This window comes from Pipistrellus hanaki (genome assembly GCF_964339955.1).
Source record: "Pipistrellus hanaki genome assembly, chromosome: 14".
In the NCBI taxonomy this organism is placed as follows: domain Eukaryota; kingdom Metazoa; phylum Chordata; class Mammalia; order Chiroptera; family Vespertilionidae; genus Pipistrellus; species Pipistrellus hanaki.
The window spans coordinates 42,386,141-42,404,987 of NC_140516.1; the positions used below are offsets into that span (position 1 = coordinate 42,386,141).

Sequence of the window (18,847 nt, forward strand, 5' to 3'; positions counted from 1 at the left end):
AGTTGTAAGAGGAGCTACTGTTAACAGTTACGGGCCCTGGAAGAACAGCCACTGAACAAGAGGAGGTCGCTGCCAACACATCAGTGTGAATCGTTATAGTGGACAAGTGTAAGGAATTGGCTTTCCGTTCAAAAACAACTTGAACAGTGCATGTGAGTTGGTCAGAGGCCCAGATGGAACCCACTGGACAAAAATACAATTCTTCAATTTGCACTGTGGCTCAGAAGCCAGGAAACATTTTCAGTGATTGTAAACTTTTAAATATACAAGCTTTGAGGGATATTGGATCAATGTCCATCATCAGCCCAGCTATCCAGCCCCAAGACTGTGGCCATGCAGGCAGTCCCCAGTCATATCAGAAGGAAGCTGTCCAGGTCCCACATCTCTGGGCACTGATTCCAGTATGTGGCTGTGACATTGACAGCTGGGAACATGTCCAACACACATCAGGGCTGACTTGTTAGATGGCTCAGAAATCTCTATCTCTGAGAATGGATTCTGAGCAACTTTTCCCAAGTTTGTCCAGCACAGAGTCCAATGAAACCCATGGGTGTGAGGGAGGGGGAGTAGGGTGTGGTGTCTACCTCAGCATGAGCACCTTTCAGTGCAGAATATTAAGGGTGCCACTGCCAAACTCTCTCTTAGTTGTCACTCCTTCCCTCCCACCCCCCTGGCTTTATTGAGATATTACTGACATATACCAGCAATTTCAACCGGTCTATCCCCCAAATTTTAAAAATATGCAATACCTGACTATTTAGTCAGGGGCACTTACATCTTTTCCCTTAGATTTTCAAATTTAAAAATGACAACAGTCAACACAACAGTGAACAAATCATAAGTTTACCTAATTTTTATCAGGTCCGCAAGAAATATATTTTTTTGTGTCATGGAATTGCAGTAATTAGTTTATGTGTGCTACGAGATGAAAAAGGTTGAAAATCACTGACATATATAAGAGTGATGTGTAAAATGTGATGATTTGGTACATATATATTGTACAGAATAATGACCACAAATAAGGTTAGTTAACACTCCCATGCCTTCACTTAATTAAGATTATTGTATGTGTGTGTGGACACCATTTAAGCTCTTAACAACTTTCAAGTGTGTAATACAGTATTGTTATGTATAGTCACCATACTCTCTATTAGATCCCAGAACTTAGTCATCATATATTTGTAAGTTTGTATCCTTGACCAACATCTCCCCATTTCCCTACTTCCTAGACCCTGGAAATCACTAATCTACTCTATTTTTGAGTTCCTGTAGCCACTCTTAACCCATCTGAGTTTCTGAAGTTTGAATGTCAGCTGGAGTTTGCATAAATATACTTTGGGTGACTGTTCACCAGACATATAAAAACATGTCTAAAATATTCATCAATATGTGGCCAGATCACCTCCTAGTCCTAGTAATGAGTTGAAGGATCATTCACAGTGGCATGGGTAGAAAAATATGAAAAACTCTAAATGCAGAACTGATTCTTATATGTAAGACACATATGTAGATTATAAATAGTTATTAGAAATCATAAAAAAAAGTTTCAGGAAGCAACACTGAGAGAGAAATAAATTAGAGAGAAAACCAATGTGTGTAACCATTTCAATGTCATTTAATAATTGAGACTGAAGTTATCAGAGTTCTCATTACTCATTTCCCTGAAGAAAAAGAAAATGTGTGTGTGTGTGTGTGTGTGTGTGTGTGAGTGTGTGTGTAATCATTTGTGAGACATTTTTGAATTACATAGGCTGATGTTAGGCATTTTGAATATTTATTTGCTTCTTCAAATTGTTGAATTAAATATTCTAAATTATGGTTTCTTTCTAAAATATAATAGTGTGGTTCAAGCTTAGTGAATCATAAGTATTTGTGTTTGTAGATATACATATATACATATATAGAATATATCTAGAGAGAGTATATATACACACACATACACTCATACACTAGTTAGCAATTATATCTTTACCATTTTTAACATGGAAAGAAATATTGAATTTTTAGCAGCATTGTCCAAATAAGCCTAAGAAGTTCCTTAAAAGCTGATAAGTAAAGCATTCTCGCTTCCTGTCTCTTCTAAACGTTCATGAAACCTCAGCTACTCAAGCAGTTTCCCACCCTCTGAGGAGGTGCCAAGCCTGTCTGAATACATCTAATCTAAATTATCTTCATCCTAATCACAGTCAGGGCAGGACAATAAAGGCTGATTACCATCACCTTTCCTCTGCTCCCACCACCTCCCGCCACCCCACTGCTTCCTCTTCCTAGCTGCTTCTCTATTTTTAAACTGGATATGGCGGAGGAGAGAGATGGGCTGGCCATTCTCCTGGTAGGAAAAGATGGAAATTTCTGCTCAGCCCCTCTGCTGGCTGCTGGGAGCTCCTCAGCATGCAGAGGAGACGGATGAACAGCATTCTGCGCTGTGCCTCCCTGACCCCTGACCCGGGCTGATAAGGTCCTCCACACACTGACCAAAGAAACTCATTAATATTCTGCGAGTAGAGGAGAGCTGATGCTTGGTAATGTTCCTTTTGTTGAAAATATAATGCTTTTTGTTCTTTTTTCCTTTCCTCTAAAGGTAGAGAAAGCAGGCAAGCGGGGCTGCAGGGGGGACAGAAAGAGGAAAAGGTCTTTGAGATAATCAGCAGAAGTGGATCTTTCCCACCTGAACAAACACGTAATCATCCTGCACAATCAAGGAGTCCGGGTCAATGTAGCCCGGGAAAGGTCTATTTCTGTTGGCCTCCGTGCAGTTCTGCATGCGGCAAGTCAGGTATTGCGAATCTGGGGGGAAAAACAGAAAAAACAGGAGGGTGATATATGCACACACAGAGAATTAGAGTCTGAGTGTATATTGTCTATTTCCCTTGCTCCCTCCAAGTATGTAAATAAACCTCGCATTCTGTTAACCACATTATTGTTGTCATCATCATTGTTATCATTATTGTCATTATGATTTTACTCACTTGCCATCTCCCAGCGCCTCTGCCATCCTAAACACTAAATTCTCCTTAATTCATTTCTTTCCCGTTTAAACCAAATGAAAATATTTTCAAAAACTGGCAATAATACTTAAGCTTTATTTTTATTTTATTTTACCGATTATGGAAGGGAGAGGATGATAGAGAAAAACATCAATGACAGAGAGAGAATCATTGATTGGCTGTCTCCTACATGCCCCCTACAACAAGGGATGGAAGCCCACCAACCCAGCATGTGTCCCGACCAGAGTCAAAGGGCAGCCTTCCAGTTCAAGGATCAATGCACAACCACTGAATAACACTGGCCAGGCAATACTTGTGCTTTCATGGTGTATTTCCTCACTAAGCTTCACTTTGACCTTTGATTAACAAACAGGGAAAAGCACACCTATATATGCAATCATCAATCATCTCATGCTAGAAGTGCTGCTGTCATAAATAAGAAGGCTCAATGTCAAGATAAAGGTTTTCCTTCTACTACTAATTGGAAGTGAAACAATACAGAAGGGATTCCTGAGTCAAAAACATTGTTCTCATCTTGTAGATGAATAAATTAAGACCTCAACTCCCATCTAAGATGCTAAGTTATAATAACTCATAATTTTGGTCTTTGTTGGACATAAATTGTAACAGGGAGGCTGTCCTTGCTTTTAACCACAACTATTCTGTTCTTTCTACTATTCAGATGTCACTTCGATATTTAAAACTCCTTTTACCTCTTTAGCATTAGAATAAATTCAAGCCCTTCACTGTCTACGGACCCAACATCCCTTCATGGTAATCCCTTCTTCTCCCCACTGTGATTCTGCTAATCTGTCCTACTTTATGTTCAGAAAGTGGGCCAAACTTCCTACCACTTTAAAGACTTTTCATATGTATTTCCTCTACTTAATATGTTCCCCCTGCCTTGGCCTGTGTTCGCAGTGGTTAGAGTGTTGGCCTGCGCACCCTAGGTCTAGGGTTTGATTCCAGGTCAAAGGCACATATCTGGATTGCAATACATTACTGGCACATAGTAGGCAATAAATATCCATTGAAGCATGCCTCTTTATTGGAATGTATCTTTTTGAATGAAAAAGAAAGTCATTTTACTCTTTGATCCTTAATGAATTTGATTTTAACATATCAGTGATATATGCAAAAATCCTTTTTTTTCAAATAAAATAAATCAATACATATATTATATATATATATATATATATATATATATATATATATATATATATATTTACATGTAATGGGAGTAACAATACCATATACAGTTGGATGTAAGGGTTGATTAATTTCCTTTAATTAAAGTTCTAGGACCACATTTACTAAAGGATCCTGGGAATCCCTGAATTCTACCATGAGAGTCACTAGGGGTGGCCAGCGCATGTGCTCCATCTGAACAATGACTAATGGAGGAAAGCTTTACCCTCAACCTTCCTCCATCTGGCTGCCACATGTATAAATGACAAATGTGGATAGCTCTCAAGTCCTCTAATCCATCTAGTTCTGCTGTAATCACTTTCAACAATAAACTAAAGAGCCTTCTACTGATCTTTTCCTATCCTCTTTTACAGACATTATAATAGTTCTATTTTAGGGCATAACTCAAGGTCTTTGTCCTTGAAGACAATTTTTGGGACTTAACCCTTCCAAGAGTGGTGCTCCCCATAGCACACAAAATCTTTATCTCACAATTTCACATGCCACCAGATTCTTTTACAATGTTTAGTTGACTTGTATTTTTCAAAGGTAGCTTGTGGTCATAAAAACAATGTGAATCGGTGACTATGAGACTTGGGCTTGAGTTCTGTCTGGTGTGGTCACTTATTAGCTTCATAGTTCAAAGGAAATCACTTGGTCTTCCTGAATCTTGCCACCTTCAATCATAATGGAGATGCCAATATCAACTATCTTGTAATATGGCTATAAGAATCAACTGAAATAAATAAAATATATGCTAAATGTTTTGAAACTCAAACTTTTACAAAGGCCAGTTGTTACTAATATTGATAAAATTCCTGTTTTCTCTTTTGCTCTCAAATATTATATCAGTCTTGGGCACATAGTAGGTCCTTTAAAAGACTGGTTGAACTGAATTTGAGTACTCTAGCTATATCTCTGTATCAGGTACTGTTGGTGACGTGTCCAATACCCATTCCTTCCTGTTTCTTTGCTGAAAAGGCCAAAATGGATTTGTTGGCTCATCCTTTCCCATGTTATTGAGACGTTCCCATAATCCTCTTGGGTCTATTCCCATTCAAGGTCTACCTACTTTCTCACCACTGGTTGGTTTAGGAAGGGACATTTAAATCAAGGTCTAGTAAACAAAAATGAGGGAGTTCTTTGAAGGAGCTGCTATTAAAATCTTGCTTCTAAAGAATATATAAGGTTTTACAGCAATGCTTAATATAGATTACATTATAAACAGAGGTTACTAATTAATAATGTTTTATCGATGCTCATTTTTTAGTTTTGAAAAATAGACCATGGTTGTATAAGATGTTCACATTAAGGGAAGCTGGGTAAAGCTGTACTGTCTCAGGGAACTTTTCTGTTTATTTAAATTTATTCCAAAATAAAAGTTTCTTAAAAGTAGGTTACCAAAATATGTGCATATGGACCTGGTTTTGTGCCAGGTGTATATATAGATATCTGTAGAAGTATGTTTGCACAGGAAAAAATGAATAAAAGATATATATGAAATGTCAACAATAGTATAGAAGCAGCGACGTGAGAAAGGCAGACAACCGCATGCAAGTCTCTGGTCAGCACCCCTCATCTGTGTGGGCTAAGGGGTCATCGGGGGCTTGCTGCAATGATCCCATCCTTGGGCTGACTGCACAAAATGTACAATTGGGAGATGCAACAAAAGTCACAGGGAAAGGTCTGGAGAGCATTTCTTGCTCAGAGTGAAATTTCAAGCCCAAGGGCAAGGCTCAGTGTCATGCTGCCTTGGTCAAGTACTCCTTGTTCCTTCCCTTTCCCCTCCTAAAGGGAATGGAAAGAAGCTGGCTGTGCTTCCTAACTAGGGACCAATCGCTCTCACCCCCCTCCCTTCAGGCTGGCGGTGATAGCATTAAGTATGATGAACTCTTTTCATATTCAATTCCAGGGAGTGCATGATGTGATTCCATAGGAAGTATCTTGTAATTTGGCATTAATTAACGTCAATTAATGTGTGCAACTGCTCGACTTTAGAATTAATTTCATTACTTTCCCCACACAGATGTTTTCCTTGCCGTAGGTAATTAGGACACAGCGCGGCTCTTTTCAAGCATTCTCGCTCTGCAACAGCTGCTGTTTGGAATAATGGAATCCCCATCCTCCCAAATGCGTGAGGATCTAAAGGAAGCTGCCTTTCCCAGGCCAGGCTTGGAGCAGAGGAGCAGGGGGTTAGCCTCAACCTCAGAGCCTGATCTGTGAAGTGGGGATAAAAAAGAGCCATCGTGCTTGGAGCTGTGACATCCTATCTAATAAAATTATAATATGCAAATTAACCATTACTCCATCACAAATATGGTGGTGCCCATAGCCAAAAGATGGTGGCGCCCTGTCCTCTCAGTCCCACTGGAGTCCCCCAGTCTTATGGGGGCAGCCACTTAGAGTGGGCAGCGTGAACAGCCTGGCGAAATGCTTGCTTTGTCTCTGAGGCAATGAGGCAAGTGTTCCGTGCCCAGCCATGGATGGGCCTCTGGGCCACAGAGAGCCTCTGGGCAGAGGGTGGGTGCAGAGCATGGATTCATTCACAGGGCTACTAGTTTGTAATAAGTGTGTTTGGACCAGTGCCTGGCTGCATTGTGCTTAAACAGGTGCCTGTAGTTGTTGAAGTCCTCCCTCCTCGATTACCAGGTCTGCTCACTGTGTCTCAAGGGAACCAACTGTAAAGTATATTACAGACATTTCTACCGAAGTCAGTGTTTGGTTTAGGTTCAAGTTTTCTTAAGTAACTTTTCAAAAAGCCATAAAAAATAATCTCCTTGAATAATAGGTAGCCACTATGCTGGGCAGGCAGTTTAAGGTGGTGGCCAGGGCAGAACTGGTCTTGATCTTGGTACCCAGTGCACGGGCCAGCCTGCCTGCGGCTGTGTGGTCCTGCATGCTCTCCCTCCTGCTGCAGTGACGTTCTAGATCCCACCTCCATATCCAACAAACTGTATGACTCTATGGTCACTGGCTAAGCGATACAATGAAGGTTATTTGAGTTTTAGAACAAAAAAAAGGATGTAAAAAAACAGATTATTACTTTATGCCCTGACAGGTCTTTATTATGCTTTATCCCTTAAAACCTGGTTCTTCCCTTTCCTGCCCAGAAAAAGCTCCCTGATGCTGGCAAGTCTGTGACTTCAGGCCTTCTGCTGTGTCTAAACACCATGCCCACTCCAACCGGAGACCCTATGTTCATTCACAGAGTTTCCCTGGTTTGACCTGTCTTTTCTGGTCCTGCTGCCCTGTCCATATCCTTCCTGGGCCTTCTCCTGCAGAGTTTCTCCTGAAGCTCAGGCAGACTTCTCCCTGTCTCCTTTGATGGCATCTGCAGTAGCATTAACCTCCGGAATAACCAAAGGACCTCTCCTCTGGATTAGGAACTATTCTAAATAGAGCACTTAATTTTTCAAAAATTAAGAAGGAGATACTTTTTGCAGGTGAAGCACTTCGGACTTAGGGATGAGATTTGTAGAAGCTCATATGACAGAGCAGAAACTATACCGCACAGATCTCCACAACTCTATCCATTGATTCTCTCAGTCAACAATTTTTTTCATATGTTTTAATACTCTAAAAGGTTAATTTCAAACAAAACCATAAACTGTGTAGGCAAGTATGGGTACTGTGAGTTATAGTTATATCCTTTATTGATTCTTCTTTCTATTCATTCTATAGTTTTATTATTTGTCTTAGAAAATTCTTATTAAATATTCCCACCCAACACACACAAGTGTGCATGCATGTGGGCACACATGTGTCGACATGCTTGTGCTCATGCCCATTGAAGCTCTAGAGCCCTCTCTGGCATGTGCCAGTTAGAAACTGAGATTCTCAAGAGTGAAGCTCTAGCCTTGGCCCCTGAGAGAGTACGCAGAGGAGAAGACATTTCTGTGAAAATTACACACTTAGACCAAATGGTTTTCTTGGGTGAGGAGCTCGTGGCAGTGATTTCTTCTAGGAAGTCTCTTGATTTTGGTCCAGTGTGACTTTCTAAACTTCGCCTTTGATTGTTAGCCTTTGGACATTCAGGAGGCCACAACTACTACAGAGAAAGTTCTGGGATCATATTCCTTCACCAAGCACAGGGCTAGAAATTAGAGAAAATGAAAGGGAAGACAGGAGCATGCCAGTTCCCATGCAGATGCCCTCAACACTGAATATCATACTTAGACTGTGGTAGTAGTTTGGCAAAGATCCATAAGTACAATCCCTGCCTTCCACACCACTGTCACTTAAATAATTAAAGACATATGACACATTTTGCTGCCCTCTCTCTATTCTAGCCACCTGGATTGCCTGCTGTCCCTCATCATGCCAAGTGTGCCCATACTCCATATCCTTCACATGTCCTATTCCATCTGTCTCTTCCACCAGGCAGACACACAGCCCTCTCCTTTACTTCCATAAGGAACTGGCTAAAATATCAAATGTCACCTTACCAGATATTCTCCTGATTTGCTTTTCTTTCTAGAACTTATCACACCACCCAGCACTATCCATTTGTTTATAATCTGTCCCCCTAAGTAAAGGGTAAACTCTGTGAGAGCAGGGCCTCTACAATGGCCCCTACTATCCATCATTCATGCCTAGAAGGGCTCCTGCCGGAGCATACATGTCCAACAATATTTATTGAATGAATGAATAATAGGTCTGGAGTGAGCCAGACTTGGCTTCAAATTCTAGCCCCAAAGCAACGGCAAAAACATTTAATCATTGCAGGCCGTGTTTTCCTCAAAGTTAAAATGAGAAAAATCACAACAGGGCCTACTTCCAAGAGTTGGTGTAAGTAGTGCTGATGAGAAGTATCTCAGGCAATTATAGGAATACAAGGCAAGGGACTAGCATCAATGTTGCCTGAGTACGTGTAGGGGAAGGAGGAGATGTCTGAGAAAGTGCCCCAGTCTTTATGACGCTCTTTTTTTTTCCTCTTTTTTTTTTTCTTTAAAGCAGGACTCAGAAGCATTAGGAATTTTCCAAATACTTGGATGTTGCCACACACACGTTATGTGAACTGGTGCTGCTGTGCGCTGGGGATCCTGAAAGCCCAACAGAAACCCAGACCTCTGTGCTGGAGTTGAGGCTGGGGGGATGACAGGTGTCTCTTGTGCACTTTTGTCCTCTCATCCTCAGGATGGACTGCAAGGGCACAGGTCTCTGCACAGATGGGTGGACAGGCAGGATGCAGGGGAACAGCACAAACTGGGTACGAAGTACCGGATGTGAGAGCTGCTCAGCTAGCCTGTGGTTCCATGTCCCCACTCAGGTTTTCCATGTGTGGGAGCACGTGTTAATTTATTTCATGCTGTTCTGGTTAGTTTTCAAGGTTGCCTCTCGGCTACTAAATCAGAGAAGCCAAGTTGAAATCAGGAGTAATTGAGACCTAGAGAGTTTTATAGAATGAAAAACGGGATCAAAATGACATTGCTAGAGAGAAAAGCAAAGTGTCAGGTGCCTCTGTACTAGCCAGTCCTGATGCTTGGCATGAGAAGAGGAGGACAAAGGTGCCTGTTTGGTGTGGGCGAGTGGTGGGAGCTAGCAGTCTAAGGCTGAGCAGAAATGCAAACGTCTAACATCTTCCCTTGAAGCTATGAATAAATTAACTGATTGAAAAAGAAGGTAAATGGAAGCTCTGAAATGTGGGGCCCAACAGGGTCATTTTGTGAGATAGTGATGGGACTTTGGCAGGAGCGGGGGTAATAATGTTGATATTTTTCGATTTTTATATAAATGCCAGTGTCCATCTTACTGAACGAGATTTTATATATTTTGAAAGTTAATTGGAGAGGAGATACAAAGAGCCAAGAAAAAAAAATTCTTAACCTCACTACTAATTCAATAAATGCAATTTAAAACAGTAGATGGATTCTGTTTAAAAAAAATGCTTTATAGTGTCCTGGGTGATTGAGGGCTTGCAAACACAGACATTCTCATCTTGAGAGAGCGTACACTGATGCAACAATTTCAGAGGGTGATGTGCAATATCTACAGCAATTTTATATATATATATATATATATATATATATATATATATATATATATATATATATATTTTTTTTTTTATTTGAGGATATATGTGTGTGTGTGTGTGTGTGTGTGTGTCCTCAAATCCAGGATGCCAGTAACTTCTCTTTCAGCAGTGCTTGCTACTTACGTAAGTTTGCATGCTCACTAACTACATAAGTAATGTGTGTGTATGTGTGTCAGCACTGTTTGAAATAGCCAAACATGTATGCATTTATTAATAAGATAGTGACTTACTAAATTATAGTAAACTGTAGTGATCCCTTATGAAGTGGCTAACTTTGTATGTGCTGATATGAAAAGAGTTTTAATTTGCTATTGTATCCACTAGCACTGGACTGGAGTAAGAGTTTTATAACATGAACATCTGTGAGTGTGTGTGATGTATGTATGTGCCCACACGCATTAATCTATATAAGCCCTGGATACACTTGAGTACTGCTTACCTTTTTTTATTTTTTGTCATTGCTACTCTTGTTGGTATAAAGGTAATCTATGATTATAGTAAAAGCTCAAAACACCCCATTGCTAATCTCTTGAAGACTGGTGAGAACTGAGGTCTCTATCACGTGCCCATAGTACTTACTTCAGCAGTGTTTGCCCTTTGCAGGTTTTGATACATAGGCTACTCCATGTAGAAATTAGACTGGAGGGCTGGAAACAGGAGGTAGAAATGAGGTGCCCAGTTCTCACAGAAGACCAGAATTGGTGGGATGGTGGGTATATAAAGTTGTGAGTTTCCTATTATTTCAGCTTGTGAAATTCTCCTTTGTGGTTCATTTCAGGAAAAATTTTTGAGCAGTCATTTTCACAACTGCTTAAAGGGCCACAGTTGTTTTTCCCTAGTGAAAGAGATTAGTCCTTGGGCAAGTTGTAAGATTACTTACTCATGCAAATGGACCCTGAGGCCAGTGATGGTCCTGGCGCCTGTCTGTGCTAGCTCTTGTCACCACTAGCATGGAAATGTCCAAGTCACCAGTTCAGTCTTTCATTCAGGAAGTGAGAAAGGTCCAACATGTTACCACATGTTCTTTTACAACAGGGGTCTTCAAACTACGGCCCGCGGGCCACATGCGGCCCGCAGAGGAGTCTGATCCGGCCCGCCAGGTTTTTTGGGCAGTGAGCGCAGCCGAGGTGTTACAGTAGGAATTAGTAGTTCATATAGTCCGGCCCTCCAGCTCTCTGAGGGACCGTGATCTGGCCCCCACTTTAAAAAGTTTGAGGACCCCTGTTTTACAAGATGATGTTTACAGATGAGCAAAAACATAGAATTATGATACATGTGATATTGCCATGTGAAGAATTCTTATACAAGCCATATCCTCTTCCTCCAAAATCACATATATGTATAATATGTAGCATAAAATTGCAGGGAGTTAGTGAATTTTTTATGCTCATCCATTAGCCCTAGAGGGCTCCAGAGATCCTATGGTTAAAGCCCCAAATCATGCCTATACCATGACATACACATATATTTTTTAAGTCAAGAAACTTTAAATGTGTCAGGCTCTGAACATTGGTTCCCACACAAGCAAACTTAAATAGGACGAGAGTTTTTACAAAGTTTTCAACCCAACAGTTTGATCCCTGTTGTCTCTGTAACTATGTACATTACATATACATTCCCAAATCTGCCTATACTGGGTAAGTCAATAGAATGTAGGTTTCCTTCTTACTATTTTGATGTCTGAGTAGCAGATTTAATGTACTATGTGCATACAATGTATGGGTGGGTATATACACATTCACACACACACACACACACAAACACACATATGTGATTTGTAAACATTAACATGTTTGTTTCCTGGATGAGGACTTGTCAATGTGTCCTTAGTTGAATGTGGGGACCAATAACAAATGCCACATTCAAGAAATATGTTCAAAAGTTTCTCATAATACCTCCTGTGATTGACTGTAATTGAGATTGTAATTCAGCTTGTCTACTAAGACAGAGGTGATACAAGAAATAATAACATCCTTGACATGACTGTAAACTACAACACATCATGTAAACCACAACACATGACTGTAAACTACAACACAGGTTTCACAGCACAATGGGCATGACATATCTATGCCAGCCATACACCCTTGTAAGCCAATGCTTCCCAGAACTCACCTCCCTCAAATACAGAGACTTCCAATGAAACAGATAGTAATTACAAAATGTCATCTAGGGAGATGTGAAATGAGACTAACACTAACCTTTGAGTAACAAACCCCGATATGCATTTGCAATCCATCCCATGGGGATGAGCACAATAAGCAAGTGAAAGAATTTTTCCTGTGTCATATGTCTCAGTGCCTTGGCTACAAAAATCCCTAAACCCATTACAATCAGAGAAAACAACAAATAAACACAACAACAAAAAGCCTGTTCAAATTAAAAAGCAGTACCTTATTTTTGCACATTCTCTACAAGACCCATAACCTGGAATATAAACAATGAGCTCCATATACTTAAATTATATACTAAATAATAATGAAGAAATAGAGAATCAAGAGAAATTTCAATCAGGAAATGAGAAAGAGAAAACATAGATATTGGAATTCTTGGAGCATATGACTCTCAGCTACATTTGCTAACACTACTAACTCTGAGCTGTCTGAGCTCTTTTCTTCCTCCTCCTCCTCCTCTATGTTCCTTTTACTTGGTGCCAGGGTTACTGTGATGGAGAAAGAGATTCCAAGAAGAAAGAGAGAGAAGAAGGGGGAACAGGGAAAGGGAGGACATGATACTGAGAAAAATCTCATTTTTTACATTCGGTCAGGTCAGGCTTAGATCCTTTTCTTCAATTGGTAGGTAATTTTTTTTTCTGCTTTGTTTTGACAGGGATAACTTTTCAAATTAAATCCCTTTATTGAATTTTCACTCTTGGATAGTTTCTGAAGATGCTGCCTTTGCAAAAAAAGTAAAATAAAATAAATAAAATTAGAACTGATATATTTCATGCCTCGCACAAGCTGAGCCTGAGATGACAGTTTGACATTATCAACCTCCATGCCTGCAGGGAACACAGGAATAATGTCGGGGGGGGGGGGGGGGGGGGGCGGGAAGTGCAGATCAGGGAAAGTGATGGCCTTGTCGTTTTCAGGATATGGGGTTATGGGCATTAAATGCCACAGCCAGAAAGCAGCCACGTCCCCAAAAGCTCGGAAAGAAAAGCAATCTAGGATTCCACCCAGGGCTTTCTAAACAAGGGTGTAGTCATGGGAGACAGACCCTGAAGCTCTTTCATTAGTTTTTATTATGGGACTTTCTGACCCTCAGCATGTTTCACCACCAGCATCGTCAGCTTCACCAGGGAGCTTGTTAGGAATGCAGACTGCTGGGCCCCTCCTACATCAGCATTGACATTCTGACAAGGTCCCTAGGTGGGACCTGGTAAGTGAGGTTAGGTAGCCAGCTGGTTACCCTGACACTTGGTCAGCTATGCATTCATTCATTAAATAAATATTTATTAAGCTCTATCTACATGCAGACACTGGGACATGTACTGGAGACAGACTATTGAACAAAGGCATACATGGCCCCTGCACCCTTACTGGTGGAGAGAAAACACTGTGATCAAATAATCACGTAAATGGAATGTGCAATTAAAAACTGAGATGAGCAGGATAAAAAAATATTAAGAGTTGGATGAAAGCAAACAAATTGAGAAACTCGTTTAGACTGGGAGTTCCAGGATTTTGTTATAGTTCTTTGGTTTTATTGGATGCTATCCTTAGGGGAAGCTGGTTGAAAAGTACAGGGGAATGTGACTATTCTTTACCACTTTTACGTGAGTCTAAACTTATTTCAAAGTGAAAAGTTAAAAAAAAATAGAAATTGATGCTTGAGATCTGAACCACTCATAGTAATTAATTACACTGAATTTATCAGGGAAGAGGAGAGGACATTCTGGGCAGAGGAAACAGCGGGCATCTGGGCCTTAAATTAAGTCCTAGAAACCTGCGTGGTCCAATCTTGAAAGCAAATTTAAGGGTTTGTAGGCAAGAAGTGAGGACAGGAATAGAGTGAGGTGCAGCTGAGGAAATGGGCAGGCACCAGCAGCTAAAGGTCAAGGTGAGAACTTGGCTCTTGATCACCAGAGCAGTGGGAAGTCAATCAAAGCTCGAAACAGATGACATGATTGCTTTTACCTTAGGAAAAGGCTGCTCTGGCTATTGGGTAGTAAGACGTGAACTCTGGGATCCAAGAAAGCATAATCAGCTGCTGGGCAATGGAAGCGTCTCCACCACACTGAACTCACTGCTCGGTGATAATTGTGGATAGTCTATTCTCTTTCTCTCCTCTACTTTTGGGACCTCGTTCTTATCGTGTCTTTTCTTTCCTCATCCCTTTATTCTATGCATGTTCCCTTTCCCTTCATCCTTTTCACCTTGAGTGCCCAATCTTAGATCTAGTGGTACTCCGGCAACTCTCAGACATTCAGGAGAACCTCAGGACCAGAGGAGAAGAAGGAAGGGTACATTGTTGATGTTTAAGTACGTTTGTTAAACTTTCTATGACTTGATTCCCTCATCTGCAAAACAGGAACAATGACCCACAAATTGTGTGGATTCCTTGTGCTAAAGTAGATAAAGTGTTAAACATAATTCTTAGTCCAGGGTAAGTGCTCTGTAATGTTAGCCACTATAGGACACATTATTGTTAACTCATTTAATTTACAGAGAAGAAGCTAAAGCATAAAGAGTCTAAGTAGATATTTCAAGGTCACACAATTAGTGAGCAGGCTTGATTTTTTTTTCAGACAAGGGTTTAAATTCTGGATTGCACCTTTCTTTCCTCTGTCATGTACCTAAAGCCACGTCGCGTGTAGTCCTTCACTGTGGATGGCCTCGCTAGGGCTGCTCTGACCACCTGGGGTGCAGACCTGGCCCCCCTGCTGCTTATCATGGGACACACAGGATGATTCTTCTCTCCCCTGTGCCCTCTAAGTGCTTCCTGTGTCTCCAAACAAGACAGGGAGGCATTGCCTGAACGACATCCAATAAAATAAGGGAACGAGAAAAACCAAACAAAACAAAGCAGCAGCAACCACAATAATAAAACATGGCAGAAAAGAGGGATTTTGAATTTTCACATTACTAGGAAAGCAACACAGCCTGATTGAATGAGAGTTGTCAAAAATGACTAAGACAATTCGGAATTACTAAAAGCTGGAAGAGCCATCCTGTCCAAATGACTTGGATTTTTGCCAATGATTTTCCTGAACATAGACATGGTTCCTGGTGGATTGATAAAATGAATTATCTCAGTGAACACCTTGGAAAACTTGATTTACTTACGACCATCCACAGTTCTGGACTCGAGATGCACAAGATCTGGTTCCTTGTTTGAACCCATCACAGACCTAAAAAAATGAAGAAACAAGAAAAGGACACATCAACCTTAGCAACTTCACTAATGCCTTAGAGAAGCTCAGCTAGCCTGGGGACTGACTACTGATGTCCACAGGACTCTAAAACACCATCCTTGGGGTATATCCAACCTGTTTACTGGTAAAGTCTGACAGCAAAATTTCCACTTCCCATAAAAACAATAATGAAACCTTTCTTCACTGGGGTCCAGGCTTGACTCTGGCAGAGATGCTATGTGTTATTAGCTCAGGCTTTTCAATAAGTCCTACGCATGGCATGTAGTCTCAGGCAAAAAAATCTCCCTGACAGTATTAAACTTTTAAGACTTATCAGGCAATGCCAGGCAGGTGGTTTTAAGCTGCCTGACTTGAACAGTGATTGCATAGCAAAGGGATCTAATTAATTCTCTCATTTGAAATTTGCAAAACTACCTACTGCTATCCTATGAACTATGAAAACAAAACCAAACACATGACCCAACCAATGTGAATGCAATGTAGCAAAAGAATAACCATTCTCTTTACTGTTGGACCAATGTCAGGGACATTATGTCCTGCTTTCTTCTTCTAGAAAGGAAAAATGCCCTGATAAGGATTTATAATTTACTCCAAAGAGAAAAGGGCACATGGTTGTGAATTTCATCATTGGGATCGGAATACAGGAAGATGGTGACACTTTCACCCCCATTTCAGTTAAGTTTTGCTGGGACTGCTTCTCCAGGAACAGTGGCCCTCCATGTCCATACTGAAGCATTGACTGGATTCAGAGGTGACCTCTTCTGACAAGGCCATGTTCACCAGCATCTAGAAGCAAACAAGCTCCCTGACAACCCTCAAACTAGAAAGCCCAGTGGCTAACTGGGTTTTGCAAATTACGGCTGGGTAGTTACCCATTGTTCACCTCCTAAGTTGCCTGCTCAGAGTTCCTCCCTTGAAATGAGTGGCACCAGTTATTCCAGAAGACTGGCATCCCAGAAAAAACGACGTTGAAATTAGCACGCGAACCTATTTGCTTGGCCCCATTTGCATTGTTTCAAGTGCTCATGTCCCCAAATTAATAAAAGCAGTGGTTTCTTAAGATCTTTTGATGTATGTAAAGGCAGCAGCTGTTGTTTCAAGGGGCTGTCCCTCTCAATTAAGGAAATGAAGCTGGGGCAGCACAGAGGCCTTTGTTTCTCTGGCGTCTGCTGTTAATAACCGGCTCCCGTACCCTGCTTGAATATTTGTCCATCTGTAACAAAACAACTGCAATAACAAAATAAAACTTTCAAACTAAACCACCCAGTTTCCAACTATTTTTATTTGCTAATGTGCCCACCCATTTTCTTGCAGTCTAGGAGTACCTCCAGGCTATAAAGAATTATTGATGCTTTTATGTGTAGCACTGATGAATTCTCAAAAGCGGAAACCAAGCCAGACTAAATGTCTGCGGAGGTGCTGGTTTTGATGGTCCTGCCATTGACCAGACACCTTACAAAAGCCCATGGGTACACTGAACAACGTATCATTCTCTAGCCTATTTATACATGTTGGTTGGAACTGCAGTTTGGTGTTTTTCTGAACATTTTAAGACCAAATATTATACTTAATGATGATGATGATGATAGATATATGGTTGCTAGGGGCTAGGGAAAGGGGGAAATGGGGAGAGGGTGATAAGTAAAATGGTACAAACTTTCCATTTTAAAATGAATGAAGCCTGAAGAACCAATGTATAATAACATGGTGATTACAGTTGATAATACTGTGTTTATAGTTGTAGTTTGCTAAGAGTAGAAATTATGGATTCACACGCACACACAAAAAAGTAAAACATGTGAGATGATGGATATAATGACTCAATGTAGCCTTTCACAATGTACACATTATACACTTTAAATATAATTCTATTTGCCAATTTTACCTAAATAATGCTAAAAATGATGATAAACCAAAGAAAAACAGCATAAACATAAATGTTCTCTTCATCTTATTTTCAGAGTGAGATGTCAAAAATGGCTTTAAGCCCTAGCTGGTTTGGCTTAATGGCTAGAGCATCAGCCTGTGGACTGAAGTCCCAGCTTCAATTCCAGTCAAAGGCAAGTATGTACCTTGGTTGCAGCGCATCGAGGAGGCAACCAATTAATGTGTCTCTCTCACATCGATATTTCTCTCTGTGTGTCACTTCCCCACCCTTCCACTCTCTCTAAAAATCAATGGAAAAGTATCCTTGGGTGAGGCTAAAAAAAAATGAAAAGAAAAAGAATGGCTTAAAGTATGTCTAGCTAATAAGGCTATCTAGTAATAAGTACAGAGTGTGGGGCACCTTTGCCTGATGCTTCTAACCTGCCCCGTGCACATGTCCCAGTCATGCTCCATTATGGTCGGCTGGACCTCTTTACATAGATGCTTCTCTGATTTTTCTGGGCTCCTGAAAGGCAGCTGCTCATTTTTTTTTTAAATCAGTAAATTGTCTGTGCTTACAAGAACGTAGAGAAAAAAAGTTTCCTTGATAAATACACAGGTAACACTTTTACACTGGTCAGTATTTCCTATATATCTGATACATCTGGTTGGCCCTTTATGGAAAGGTCTTTCTCTTCTTTCCCTTTCCCTTTGGCCAGAAAGAACCTCTCCATAAATTTGACAGGGAAAATGTGGTCCTTTCATGATATAAAAAGGCAACAGGGTGGCGGTATCTTTATATCTTCATATTGCCTTTAGGTCTACTTGAGAGAATAAATTCCCTTCTTGAACTGAATTTCTCAGAAGGAAAGTCTGCAGGCCTTTGCGTGTACTTGTATCTGTCTAGAAAGCCTCTGACCTTCTTCTGCCTTGTTAACACTTACAGTCATGGCTCAGCTATAGAAGTGTGAAGTTGAAAACAGGCTTCCCAGCAGGGGTGCCACTTAAACTAAGTTGGTTCACTTTTGACACTTTCAGAACCATAGACGTACATTTGCCCGGCATAAATGAGGGCATGTTTCAACTGGTGACACATCTGTCTATCCCTCTTATTCACAGACAAGCTCAAACCTTTCCCAATTTCCATGTAGGCACCAAGCATGCCATGTATAGATATTCAATACATGTTTACTAAATGTTTTTGGATACAGAAGAAGTGCACAACCAGCCCTATCAGCATTTATCACTTTATTGGTGTGTGTGTGTGTGTGTGTGTGTGACATTTGACAAGTCACTTAACATCTCTGAACTTGGATATTTTTTAACGTATAAAATGAGGTTAAAATATATTTTCCTAGACTGTACATCTTATAGCACTTAGCAGATTCCTGGCAC

At 40.6% G+C, this 18,847-nt stretch overlaps 1 protein-coding gene across 5 annotated transcripts in view; it reads right to left on the reverse strand.

The window, feature by feature from the left end:
- SORCS1 (sortilin related VPS10 domain containing receptor 1) overlaps window positions 1-18,847 on the reverse strand; it is a 432,258-nt gene that overhangs the window by 102,464 nt on the left and 310,947 nt on the right. For all 5 annotated transcript variants that reach the window (XM_084904028.1, XM_084904030.1, XM_084904027.1 and 2 more), the window contains exons 6-7: window positions 15,498-15,562; window positions 2,669-2,787 (exon numbers count right to left, since the gene is read on the reverse strand). In XM_084904028.1, the coding sequence (XP_084760154.1) occupies window positions 2,669-2,787; window positions 15,498-15,562 (184 nt within the window). The remainder of the gene's footprint in view (window positions 1-2,668; window positions 2,788-15,497; window positions 15,563-18,847) is intronic.